The 14,243-nt window shown below is 37.0% G+C and overlaps 1 protein-coding gene across 9 annotated transcripts in view; it reads right to left on the minus strand.

Annotated features, from left to right (window-relative positions):
• SLC4A10 (solute carrier family 4 member 10) overlaps positions 1 to 14,243 on the minus strand; it is a 120,982-nt gene that overhangs the window by 73,488 nt on the left and 33,251 nt on the right. For all 9 annotated transcript variants that reach the window (XR_003398790.1, XR_003398788.1, XR_003398787.1 and 6 more), the window contains 2 exons: positions 11,910 to 12,056; positions 2,043 to 2,181 (listed from right to left, as the gene is read on the minus strand). Coding sequence is in view for 6 of the 9 variants with exons in the window: in XM_026852582.1 (XP_026708383.1) it covers positions 2,043 to 2,181; positions 11,910 to 12,056 (286 nt within the window). In the remaining 3 variants the exon portion in view is untranslated. The remainder of the gene's footprint in view (positions 1 to 2,042; positions 2,182 to 11,909; positions 12,057 to 14,243) is intronic.

A 14,243-nucleotide genomic window follows, 5' to 3' on the forward strand; every position in this document is an offset into this window, starting at 1 on the left:
CATTGATCCAGTTTTCTCTGTCAGATAAACAAAAATCAATTATCTGATTAAACAGCATTAAGTCTGACATGATACACCACTGTATTGCATTTTATCCAATTTTACACTTAGTTCCTAGTCTTTCCTTCAAATATTGTTCCAAGCCTTGCATAGGTCTGAAATCATGCGTCTATTCATTCCAACCATTTTTATCCTTTCTTGCATAGTGTTGTTGTATTTGCTACAGTACAACTACCCACCTGATAGATTCACAGAAAGGTGGGATTTACTACATCCAGGAAATCCATGTTCTTTCAGCTTTCTAGGATGGAAATTATTACACCCTCTTATTTGGACAGATAAAGCACTTCGAGTATTGCCTTCATTTTGAATTTGGCCATTTCACTGCCATTTCCTCCTTTTCTAAAAGCCAGCCTTTGCCATGCACCAAATGCTGTCTGAAATTTTTGGATCCAAACAGAAAAAGATCATTTATCTTGACCAGTTCTTTCTGCATGGCACTCACACTTTTTTTTTCATCTTATTTCTAAAGCTAAAGAAATTTTTACTATTAGCTGTTATACTTCACTCTTGTATTTTCTGAGCACTAAAAATACAGTTTTCTTGGCTGTTTTTTCCTGTCCTTTTTCAACAGCCTCATCTTGTTTCTGTTAAATACTTTTGATTCTTTAGTTCCCAGATGACCAATGGAAAGGCTATACATAAATACAAATCAATCTAAATAGAAATTCCTTTATTTCACCTATTCCTTTCAAATTCTGTCTTAAGTATTAAATCTATGTCAATAAAAACTGCTCTAGTTTTTCAGAAACACAATTCTACAGTGATGTGCAAACAGATTTTTTCAGTTGAACTAAAGAAGCTGCTATTTCCCTGCCCAAAAATAACATAACCCACAGTGATTTTTATTTTTAATCACAATAGAAGCTGATACCCTTCCTAGAAGAGGTTCTATGTATTCCTAATCAGTATGAGAACACTGCAGATGATTAACTTGATTAGATTTTCTTTCTCTGAATATTAATAAGATTATTTAGGAAGACTACTACATTCATTTTCCAGCATAATCCTCATCTGAGAATTTTCTACATGTAAAGGCCTATATTTAGCATCTGTCTGTGTCTCCTATGGACACTTAAGGGAAGGGAACAGCATAGAAAATACTGTGGCCCTCTGGGAAAGCAGGAATTTGCAGTAAAATTAAAGGGGAAGCTAACAGCCATATTCCTGACAAACAGCCCACATATATAGTTTCCCACAAAATCCTTTCAGAAACTCCACAGTTTTTAACCTACTGACACCAAAGATGTGGTCCACAGACTTCGGGGCACCATTGAGGAACACTGCCAACAAACACTAGCACTGAAAGAATTAAGGTTCTAAGAAAAAAATGAAGCAATGATTGTTCAGAAACGTAAAGCCTTAATGAAACTAAGCAAGTCCTCTCCCATTTAGGTGCTCAAGAACACAAACATGCAAAAAAAAAGTTCAGTTCCAATATTAATTTTTTCAGCAGAAATGCAATCTAAACAGTCTTTTCACACTAATTTTGCAGAAACAAAATAACCCAACTGTGAAAACTCAGTCTCAAAATCAAGTGTTCATTGACAGTTACAATATGTAAAAGTTTTATTGCTCCAAAAATAAGCAAAGTCCTTGCTTTCATCTTTTTATAATGGTGATTTTATCAATTTCTTCAGGATTCAAACAGAATACGAAGTTTGAAAGTTTCTTAAAATAATAAGCTAAAAAATTAATAAACCCAGTAATTCTGAATTCATATACATGATATGTTTACTTTGCTTTTTTTTCCCTTGATATTCATTCTGACCTATATTTCATAAATCCAGATGAAAACATTTGGCTCTGGAAAACGACAAATGCCTTTGTAATACGAGCAGTCAAAGGATTAAAATCATAGTTTTATTTAAGCTTTATATCCAAAATCTGTTCCTGAGCTTGCCACAGATTTGAAATCATTCCTCAATACACCAGCAGCCAATAGGTACCGATAATTTTTTAAAACTCATGAAAACACTCACCTTGCTGTCTCCCTCCACTCTGCGTCCTCTCCTTCACGCCAACAAATTTCATCAAGTTCAGTAAAGAGATCATGAGGAATGTGTTCCTCATCATCATCTTCTGTTCCAAGAATAAACTGCACCCTTTGTGATGGGGTATCTGTGGAAAAATAAAAATATCATGTCCAGAACACCCTTTTTTTTCTCCCCGGATCAAGCAAATATCTAAATTTTCACGAGCTTATCCAGACTCTTTCATGCATATCACTTATTGCAACACAGAAAATGTTATGCTGCAAGAACATTTATACACAAACACCTTCAGATTGAGACCTCTTTATTTATTGTAGTTGCCTAGTCTGCTAATTAAACAAGTTCACCTAAAGATAGAATGTGATATACAGAAGTAGTGACTATGGGAAGCTGGAATGGTATCTCTCAGGAAAAAAGGCAGCACAGATAGCGTCACAGGAAGAGATGATAAATGCCTTTTACTACAAAAACTACTTTGCCACATCAGAAGTCTTAATCTACAGGTGTAGCTCAGCTAACAAAGCTGGTATAGTAAATGTGCATTCTTTGTTTTACCTAGCAGGAGAAGAAACCAAAAGAAACATCTCTAACGTCAATATACAGCTGGGAACTTCAAAAAATAATACATAACTATCTATACCTTCCATCCCCCGCTCCTTTGTAAACTTTCTATGTGGTTAGGCTGTTCCAGATGAACAAGCTGTTCATCTGTTCCAACTTCCCATTTTATTCTTCCTGTCTCTCTCTTCCCTTTACTTTCCTATTTCCAGTTATTTTTCTTCATAACCTTTCAGTGAAGGCCACTAAATATATTTTGGAGACATACTATTTTTTCATATCACTCAGAAAATTTCCAGTACTCACAGAGCACCTTAACATACATGTATATTCAGTGTTCATAGTTCAAATGTTTTAAGTCTTAAAAAAAAAAACCAACAAAATAAAACAAAACAAACACCCTATTGGCTTCTTTAAACACAGATCTCAAATTAAAAAACTCTGGATGAAACCCAGTCTCTCTAGAAATACATAGTTATTTTTTCTGCTAATGTGTTTTAGATTTCTGAGAGGAACCAAAAGGCCTTTGTGAGAGCCAGGCTGCCAGTCAACTCCATCAGAACAGCTCAGCAATTCCTTGAACATTGTCTAAATGAAGATCTGTTCTACAACCATATTTGTAAGACAAGCTACAGTATTTTCCATCTAGCAGTGAAGAGCATCACTGCTTAGGATCCTCAAGCTCTCTGAATTTTGGAAAAGCTGAGATGACAGCACTCACTGAATGCTAGTTAAAGAGCAAATACTGGTAAACTGGTAAAAAACAACTAAATAAGTGGGCCACTGATACAGGAGATTACATTCAGCAGTAAAGATACTTTTTTTTTTGTTAGTAGTAGTGGTAAACTTGCTATATCAATGTAACACACAATACATAACAGTTTTCAATTGAAGCCTTTTGCTTAAACAGAGTGTAAAGATATAGTATAGTTAAGTCTACTTACTCCTTCACAAATCAAAGGAATGAAACCCAGGAAGAAATAGAGGAGAGGAAGAAGAGAGAGATGGTCTCAGGAACTACTAAACTCTAGAGAATGGAACTGCAGGGGATAGCTAAGGGGACAGAAATTACTTCTGGTGAATCATTAGAGAACAGCAACAACCTCCTCCACTAATACCCTTTCTTTTATTACTCTTCTCTCTCATTGTTCAGTCCTCTTTTTTCTTTAAGACCACTTCAACCTCTATTCTAGACCTCCTTCCAGACTATCTATCTAATTTTTCCAAAGTTCTTTATGTTCCTCATATTCACATGTTGGTGTGTTCTAGAGAAGGATAAAGTAAATACAAACATCAAGATTTAATCTGAGACTAGAAAGTACATTCCGGTCAAGAAGTGTGCAGCTTGTTGAGAATATTTCCCAGAAGGACAAAATTCAGTGAGATATGAACTTGCAAAGGACGAGTGCATATGACTCGTGACAGAACATGGAAAATAAACTACTTTGGTAGAGAGGTGGACTGTAGTGAGAATCTGAGAATAAGCATTGCCAGGAACATCCTGTACTCCTGATAAAATCAGCACTAGAACTGATTTACAGCAACAGCTACTGTTAAGTAATAAATGAGTAGTGTTGTACAGCAGAGCTGCAGTTTTATGACAGTTATGAGACTCATGCAAATGTGCACTTTCAGTGTGGGAAGGGAAGCAGAGGATCAGAAGTCTCTTGAAGACAGGTGAGTATTAACAAGGAAACACCTTACTGCTGTGATTTGCTCTTACTGGGTCTTCTGTGTAATATACAGCTACTTGACTGACAACAGTGAAGAATCTATAGAAACAATAAAATATGCACTAAATTCCCTTCTTCCTTGTTAACGCGCCAGTAAAACTAGCTGATAGGTTCTAGCTAACTTTCTTTGCTGCTGTTATTTGTAGTGGTGTCTGAAACCTGCAAGCCACAGCGTGATTTTCAGACACCAAACTGGAAACTGAAAAAGTTATTATTGTTTGCTTTATAGTAAAATGATTTTATTGCAAGAACAAAAGCCTAAGAGAATTAAACAACAGTAACACAATAAAACAAGAAAAAAAAAAAAAAAGAAAAAAAAAAAAAAGATCTGTTGGTTCTACTTATAAAACTGAGTTAACAGGATTACTCATGTGAGCAGTGCCAGATGGACTTGGCTCTTATTCATAGGAGTAGCAAATACCAAATATGTCATTAATGTGTTATATGGAAAATGAGTAATATGTGATTCAAAAACAGTATGAAAGAATACTTCAATTGCTGACTGTCAAACTGTGATAACTTAATCTTCAATGTAGAAGCATAATATTTGCAAACTAGGACACTCAATGTTTTTTTAAGTATAGGAAAACAGAAATTGGCTTAAATATTATCTGTCTTTCCCTACTTCAAGTAGTTCAGCCAGTGTAAAAAATCCTTCAGATCCTATCACTATCACCAATTCTATCACTATTTCTAAAAAGTAATGAAAGTAATCTAGATTAAGCTAAAAAAATGAAATTAATGGGACTAATTTGTTACATTAGTATTTCTATCACTGCATCTGTTTTATATCAGATCGCAGAGATTAGAAGCAATGTGAATTAAAACTTCCACCATAAGCAGCTGATGATTCTCCCAAGTAAATGGCTCATCACCAGTTCAAGAAATCCTCCAGGACCATCTGGGATTGAGCAGAAAGTCTGGTACACAACAGGAGCAGGAGTATCATCACCAACCAGCCGTGCTTGGCTAATGAGCCATCTCAGTCAGGAAAAGCTGCAGCAGCTTTCTGTTTCCTGCCAGACTCTGTGTTATACCTGGGCTCCTCTGAGCTTGTGCTCACTTCATCCATGCAGCACTCACACATCCAAACTACCTCTGGTATCTCAAATTTACTGCATGCATGGAAAACCTGAGTATTCCAGATTTTAAAATCAGTATAACAATACTGCACAGTTAAAAGGGTAAAAACTAAGACCAGGCGGTTATGCTATTGTCAAAAGCACAAATTCACACTGGGATTCAGTGCCACAGAAAGGAAGTGACCCTGAAGCAACCTGACACACCACTCACTACTATGACTCTTTTTAAAGTCATTAACATCCCTAAAACAGAAGCATGATATGGGCATAGACAGGCCAGAACAGCAGAACCAAAACCCAGAACTCCTAATAACCTAATTCCTGGAGGGCAACATGAAATGCTGCTCCCTGGAACAATGCTGAGCTCAGGTAGGGCGGAACGGTTGCCTACATCACCATCCTGCCTTGCAAAACACATGTTGGAAGAGAACCATAACTGGCATTTCCCCCATTTAAAACATCCCCAAGCACAACCACAATTCTGGGACAGGACTGCTCCCTCTTGCCTAAGGAAACAAGGTGAAATCAAGACTTGGGCTGAAGTAAGAAAGCAGGACCATTCTCAGTCTCTACACATAAATTCGATGCAGCAAACAGCTCGATCCACTGCACCTTTCAGAGTGATCCACATCTCTTCCTCAGCACATCCCAGGATTTCTCCTGAGACAAACCACCCTGCCATTGAGTGGAGCTGCATGCAATCTGCCCAAGCCATACCACAAGCAGAAACACAGCCTTGGGTACATATAAAATGTGTCCAAATTTTGTCCTCTGCTCTTGATACTCAAGAGGATGCAAAAATTAATTTCTGCTAAAACTCTATTAGCTCAAATGTCAGAACAGGTTTTTGTATTTCTAAGCCTGTTGAGAACCTGCATTTAAGGGTTGCGCTCTCTGCATTTTCTTCACATGAATTGTTTCCATCACCTCAGGGCTATGACAAATAATCTTATTTTTGGATCTGACAATTAGTAGACTAGTATTACTTATCGGGATCGTAGATGTAGAGGTGAAAAATTACTTTTTCTACATTAGAAAACATCATAGACAAGATTTAATCCATGCCTCGTGCTCTTGTACATTCACATTAAAGTAATATTAAATACACAAACATTTTGTTTTGATTGCTCACTGCACAGGACAGGCTGCAGACAAGGAGTGAACTGATATAACACAATTGACATCTGTAATAACTCCTTTCAAAGGAAGGGGAAAGAGTGTGAAAAATTCACAAGATCACAGAAAAGAAAGAATCGTTTCACACACAAACATTCAACATCCTCCTGTCTGCAGTCAACAAGGCAGTGGTGGATGGGGCTCTTCCCCCACTTCCTTCCTGTGCAAGATTAGATTTTGTCCTTCAGCTCAACAATCAGTGAATGTAGGGGTCATAAATGATTTTTTTTTAATTAGAAAACACGGCAAAAATTAAAATAAAATCACTAAAGTCCATATAAAATAGTAAACAGCCATACAGCACAGTTCTGAAAATCTCTTCACAGACCGTAGAAACCATGTGTTAGGTTGGGAGAAAGTATTCCCTTGCTTGCTCCTCTGGCATTTTATCCCTATACATATAATCTTGTTTTCGGGAAGCATTCTCTGCATTTTCTTCAAATGAATTGTTTCCATCACCTCAGGCTATGACAAACAATCTTTATCTTTTAGATCTGACAATATGGACAATTGCCAAGGTTCAATTCGCTTCTTTTTGCTAGACTCTTAAAACTTCAGTCATGATACATTATTTTAATCCAGATTTGCTGCAATCTGTTCCACAGCTGCCCAGAGATTTAAATTTCCAAGTTCATCCTTCGGCAGACAAAGCCTATAGTTAAGGGTAGGAGAATTGTCCTAACAGCTATCATTACAAATAATTAAATTTGCCTTATTAATAACCCCTTTGAGGTTTGAGGTTAGCTACCAAATATAGTCAGCTGAGTCTTTTCACTATACTTTCTTCAAGCCCCTCTAGTAACCAACTCCCCTTTACTATTCACTTTTTTGCTTGCATTACCTTCGGAGAGGCTTTCCTGAACCGTGTGTACAGTCCTCTGTTAGGCTTACCTCCAGGGCTGCTCAGCTTCCCTTGCCACTTGAGTATCATGAGTTACAAATTTAAGCCTCTTTAAAACTAGAGATTATTAAAGCCTGATTTCTTAAAAGAACTAACAGAACCTTACACAAGCCCCAACAGTGTCTAGTCCTAGAAGATGCCACAGAAGGCTGAAATCAAACCACAGTCCACACGCACAGCTGTGGTCACCCTCACAAAACCTGTCCTTAAAGACTCCCTGCTGAGAGCTAAAGTCTTCCTATGCCTCCCCATTGTAAAACAGAAATATATATATATATATATATATATTTAACTCATACTAGCGAGTACAAGAGAACTGTTTCACTGGTTACAGGCAAAAACAGACATCATAAAAACCACTGAAAAGTGCCACTAAAATCCACATGCATACCAAGCAAGTGCAACCCTACCAGCCAAAGGGAAACCAGCACCAGGCTTTCAGTGCCACCATGACCCTCAACACTGATGGAGCATGCTGGCTGGCTTGTGGCCCTGCAGCTCGCCAGGGCTGGTACCCATCACCCCCCTAGCAAACAGCACCAAGGACCTGCTCTAGGCTAGAAACAATTTCTTTGCCAAACTAATTTTCATTTGCATCAATTCCCCAATTTAACTGACAGAGCAGCCACAATACTTGCCCCACAAGGAAAGCTGCGGAGGAGGGGTACAAAACTAGGCATGAAACTGTGACCTTAATTACAACAGCAGCATTTCAGCTGGGAATGGTAAACCTCTACAATAAAGAGCATTACTTCATTTTTAACTAGAGTGGATAGTTTCACTGGATTTCTCCTTTTCTTCCAAAAAATTAAGAGGCAAGATGGTGGAAATCTAGATCTTGAAATCACTTAGCTTACAGTTTTTACCATTCAAAAAAGCGTCTCCATCAGCAAGCCATGTAATCTGCAAATTATGCAATTCAAAGGCACATCATTAGGGCAAAATGGAAACATTTTGTACAACCTCATCTCATCAAGGGGTGACAGACAGGGAGAATCAGGTGTGGGGAAAACAAAAATAAAACTTGAGTAACCGATCTGTGCCCCTAAATGACAGGACTCCTTTTTATTCCACTAACCACATATTTTACATATTATTTGTCTACAAGCTCTGAATCTGCACACCGAGAACATTTAGGTTATTTTTAAAAAGTGACAGTAGGAGATTTAAAAAAAAAAAAAAAAAAAGACTTATGAGCTGCCATCAGAATGTTCTAAAAAATCTATTCTCTGCAGAAACCTTCCCTCAAAGTAGCTGGTATAGCTTTCCCAGCCAGGATTCAAAGGGATTACCAGGAAGCTTCCAGCTATGGGCATTACATAGAATACAGGTGTTTTCTAGCTATGTTGATACAAAGAAAACTGGTTAGGAAATTGTTTTTCACTGGATAGGAACCAGATGGCACCTGTCAACTCTTGAGTAGGACCTGCACAGCCCCACAGCACTATATGCACCACGCAGCTCCCTGAAGCAGTGATAGTGGAGCAAGATCTGCACCTAATGGTACTTTACAGATTAAGTTATAACTTATACAGTTATAAATTATGACCAAAAGTAATGCTTCATCCCATGCTTGGTTAACTGAGCAGTCTGGAGCACTTCATGTCTGAATATTTCAGGCCTTTATTCGTTCCAGCATCTCTATTATTCAGTTGTTGCATCTTTGGCTTTTATTATACCTCCTTTCATACTTCAGTGCTTCAAAACTCTGCTAATTTATTCTCTTGTATCATAAAATCCTAATGTAATTTTCTGACTTACTTCAAAGCACTGTTTTCTATCAGCTGGTCTCATAGTGCTTATTTTCTCTTTCTTCTTGCACCTGCACGCTGAAATGTTTTTTTCTTTCCCCTCCTCCCTCCCAGTTCCCAAGAATACAGCCTCCTACTATTCAGCAGAAATGCATTAAAAGGTGTCTAGAGAGAGAGGGAGCTAAGCATTTCTGCATGTTCAATTAAATAAGAATGATTCATAAATTAAGGGACTATTTTGGATCTGCTCTCTTACGTAGCACAGTCCCTCACACTGAGCTATGCATCAAGAGTCTGAAGTGGATTTGTCTTCGCTGCAACCTCCTTCAGCCTCTGGGTACTGTTATAACTTTGAGGTCATGGGGAACAAGAGCTAAGAAGCATTGCTGAGGTTTTGTGGAATCAGATTTGGTGCAGGAAGTATCTGCTGCTTCCTCTGTGTAAATAAAGCATAGAAAAACTATGCTTATATTTTTTCTAAAGGCAGTATTTCTCCCCAGGCAGCACAACCTGTCTGAAACTCCAGTAAGGAAAATCCACAGTAAAAGTGAGAATGTGGTTATAGACTACAGTGAATCCCTGTACAATTTTATCCACCTGCTTTGATTGTGCTTAATGCTTCCATTACTGTATCTTTTTCAGATTTTCCTTCATAAGGCAAGTCCCCTTCAATATTGTCTATAGGATGACAATTTCTGCCTGCATGGATAGAAGTCAAGGCTCAGTCAAAGTCTGGTTCTCTGGCCAAACTTCCAGGATTCAAATAGCCAAGAGGAAAAAACCTCAAGTTTTACTATTTAGATATTATTTCAGGGTGGGAAAATTGGCTATTTCCAGATTTTTCTGAATGTTTAATCGTTCTGTCTTTGGCTCCTTTGAATCATTATCAGCCAAGCGTTTTGTAAAGTATCTTCAGCACTCTGAATCCAGAGAAGACTTGCATGTTTCTGACTTATGTCTTCTGTCCCGAGCTTTATAAAAGTAGTAATTTCTGTGACATGACCTATACACCCTTTAATTGGTAGTTATAATACCTTCACAAGTGAAAATGGGACATAAAAGTACAGTCCTGCACTTATTTCAAAGAAATATGCCTGTAGACAAGTGCTGTGAACACCAACTTAACAAATGCACTTCAAAATTGTCTCTTTCATATTACTGCTATTCCACTCTTGGAGCTCTTTTGAACACAGGCTGATTTTCACTTACACAGAATTGTGTTGAATGGTGCATTTTATCATACGCACAGCTGTCAAAGACCATTAAGGACAGACTCAACCAGGTTGGTTTTTTGTTTTGGGGTTTTTTTTTTTACTTTTGACTTTAGGAAGGACACAAGCCTGGGTCTCCAGAAGTTGAAAGAACAGAGCTAAGTTCTCAGCCAAAATGTGTCACATACTGGCACTTAAATAAAACCAGATGACTCAACAGAAGACATTGCTTCATAGTTTAAGATATCTCACTTCTTGGCTAATGTAACTTTCAATTGTTTCTTTCTAATCTGACATTATATGTATATATGCATATTCTTTTTGAAAACTATTTTAATAATTTATGAACTTTGTTGTTTTCCAAGAAACCAGTTTCAATATAGTACTTGGTCTTTGTACATTTGAAATACATTCCAGACAGAACCACCACAGCCAATTTTTCTTCACTGTTCAGTCTTCAAAACATAACTTATATCTACAAAGTTTGAAAGTCTTGACTTTGTTTCATTCGCAGTATAATTCACTGTGAAAAGTGTATTTCAAGCTCTTTACAATATACTTAAAGATCAGCACCTATACTTGCTCCAAAGCTTCCTACATACATAATACAAACTTTGAATTAAAAGAAAATCTTATAATTACTATTCTGTAACCTGAAATTACATTGGCACATTTCCCTAATGATTTTAAAACATTCTTCCATTGCACACTGACAAACTGACTTCTATAGATGCTTCCGTTGGATTTTCAACACTCACTATAGCCTTGGACATTTCAGCACATACGCTTTTTATTTCTGAACAGCAAATAATATTCTCATGTGTTTTGAGACAAAGCTTGACTAATTTATTCACGACTACCTTTTCCGGTTCCCCGTAAAGTTTTTTTAATTTAAGATTTTGAGAATTTTAGGAGTTTTGTATCAGGTTGGTATACTGAAAGGTATTTTTTCCTATTTGCTCTCAAGTCCTCAGTCAGCAGACTCATCTCACTATGGCACATTACAGCATCATGTAAGGAAAAAGGCAAACACCATCTGAACTGTAGTTCATGTCTGATAAAACACTGCAGCTTCAGTAACATCAACGTTATTACAAAACTGCCTTTAGGGGCAAACACTCCAGAGCCTTCACTGAGGGCATCTAGAGCCATAAAGCACTTATCCCCCACTCAGTGGTGGCAGCAGTCTACCTTTATGAGAACACTTATGGACAGTCTCTTACAGTGGTAGAAACTCCTAAGATTTCTCATGTATAGACTGCCACTGACTGCTGCCCTTCATCAGAGAAACAATCTTGGCTCTCCAGCAGAGACTGGAGATGCTCTAGTGTGTTATCCAAAACCCTGCTGCTAATCATGTCCATGCCACAACAGGACAGAGTATGCATAATCATACTGATGTTTATTATTAAAAGATCTATGCAAAAATAAAATTTATCTTACCAAAAGGAGGAGACTCTCTCCCATCTTCTAATCCAGAATCTCGCTCTCTGTCTCTCTTTCTGTGTTTATGTCCACGGTGCCTATGGCGTCGGTGACTTTTTCTTCCACCCAGTGGCACGTGAACTCCAATGAACAATGTTCGATGGCCTATATGTAAAAAAAAGTTATCTTTTAAAAACGGGATGTTATTATGTTGCCACAATATTAAAATCCATAATTGCATTAATAGTATAATAATTATTATGTGTAGTTGTACAGTATTTTTCTAATGTAAATAGTCATAACATTATTGATTACAACAATAATGATGTAGCATCACAGATATACTACTCCTTGATACAGCACCAAATTCCATTATTAAAGTCCTTATGATGCAGTGGCAGATTTATTTTTTCTTCAGATTTGCATCTCTGTGTGTGAACTTTCATTAAAGCCAGACAGGTGTTCTGTAAAATCTCTTCCAAACAGTAACATGAAGAGACACATGGATCTCTTTGCATTGAACATTTGGTAAAGTTGCTGTTTGCTTTTTGTGTACAGGAACTTTACAAAACTCACTGCTATTTATGAGCCAAACCTTGACAGAACTCTTGTGGGAAATTCACTGAAGGGAAAAGGAGAAAGAAAAAAAAAAAAAAAAAAAAAAAAAAAAAAAAAAAGGCCAAAAAACTCAGTAAAACACTATGGAAGCTAGACGACAAAATCCCTCTACAACTTTATATACTCACATCATAAATACATAGCTGGTATCTTAGGGTGCTTTCATTTCTTCTATTTTATTTTCTCAAATACAGAAAAAGGTACATACACATTACCATACCTGCCACCATCTTTGAGCCTGAAGAATTTCATGTTGGTGATGAAGCCCAAAATATTTAGCTCTCTTAGCTATGTGGGCTAACAGGCTCAGAGCACCATAAAGCATTTAAAAGGGGGAAAACACAGGGGAAATGTGTAGAAAGTACCACAAAACAGAACAAAGGGGAAAGGAATCACGACTCACTACAGGTAGGTCTCCTATCTTTACTCAGCAGAAAGACACAGTCCAGATTACTCATCTCAAGTAACATTTATTTTCTTCTTGAAATGAGCATAACACAGCTAGTGGATAATTGCTGCTTTGCTGTAATCATTCAGCAGTGTCAATCATTTGAAAAAGGTCAAGAACACACGCTGAAGTAGCACATGATCTCTAATCCCATGGAGACTCGAGCAGGGGCAGAAAACACAGCAAGGCAGAATTTGTCACAATACATGAAAGAAATTCAAGGCTGACAGGAATTCTCTGCAGAAGCAGAGCTAAAAAAGCTGGAGAAAAGGCTCTGGACACCACAGTAGTTACTTCCTCAGCTCTGATTCAGACTAGAAAGCAGAGGCATCCATTTTTGGAAGACTATTCTTGTAGAGTCAGGAGATTTTTCTGAAGCAAAGGCCATGAGTTGAAAATTTATTTATTTATTTTTTTATTTATTGATTGGACACCTCTTCTTGCTTATTACATTTAACCCAATAAATTATTTAAAAAGAACTGCTGCCTTTGGTGTATTTCAAATGTATTGCAATCGGTGCATGAACCAAGGAAAAATGTATTCCATAAAAAGAATTCTTTAAAAAGATACTAAAGGACAGCAGGAATGCATACTCAACAATTCCTTGGTCCCTAAGTAGAAAAAAACCATAACAACATTTTGAAAGGAATGGGGTTACCTTTTCTAAGACTAATCATTTACACAGATGCAAATAGATTGCTTTTTTAATTTAGCAATTTAATACATTCCTGCTGCTTTGTGATAGAAGTGGACATGCTTAACCTAGGTTTTTTTGAGTCCAGAATGTTCTTTAAGTAAACTGGGAAACAAGCCCTAAAATGCCAGAACTTTCATATGTGTCAGAATACCACAATAATTCTCCCTATACAGACTGAATCAGTTCACACTAAAAAGAAAACAGGATCCTGGATACTGAAATGGATAAACAGGAAAAAGCAAAATTGATTTTATTCATTCTGTGTGAACCCACTGAGGCCAATAGAATTCTACCATGGCACCAATTTCAATAAACACAGAGAGGAATCTATGTAATCTATGTCCTTGAACAAGGTACAGGTCAGTAGAAAGAGAAAACAAGAAATTGGAATGAAAAATAATAATGTTCTATTAAAAAAAAAAAATAATTATAGAACAAAAAGCAAAGGTGAAAAAATCTGAAAGAGTTAAGAAGTTCTGGTTTATTAAAAGAGCACAACTATGGAGCAAAAAAAGACCAGCTGGGAACAAAAGAAAAAAATCATTAATTCTAAATTGCTGACAAAATGACAGTGAATAATGGGGGGGG

Source organism: Athene cunicularia, assembly GCF_003259725.1.
Source record: "Athene cunicularia isolate RWA chromosome 7 unlocalized genomic scaffold, athCun1 chr7_part1, whole genome shotgun sequence".
NCBI classification, from domain to species: domain Eukaryota; kingdom Metazoa; phylum Chordata; class Aves; order Strigiformes; family Strigidae; genus Athene; species Athene cunicularia.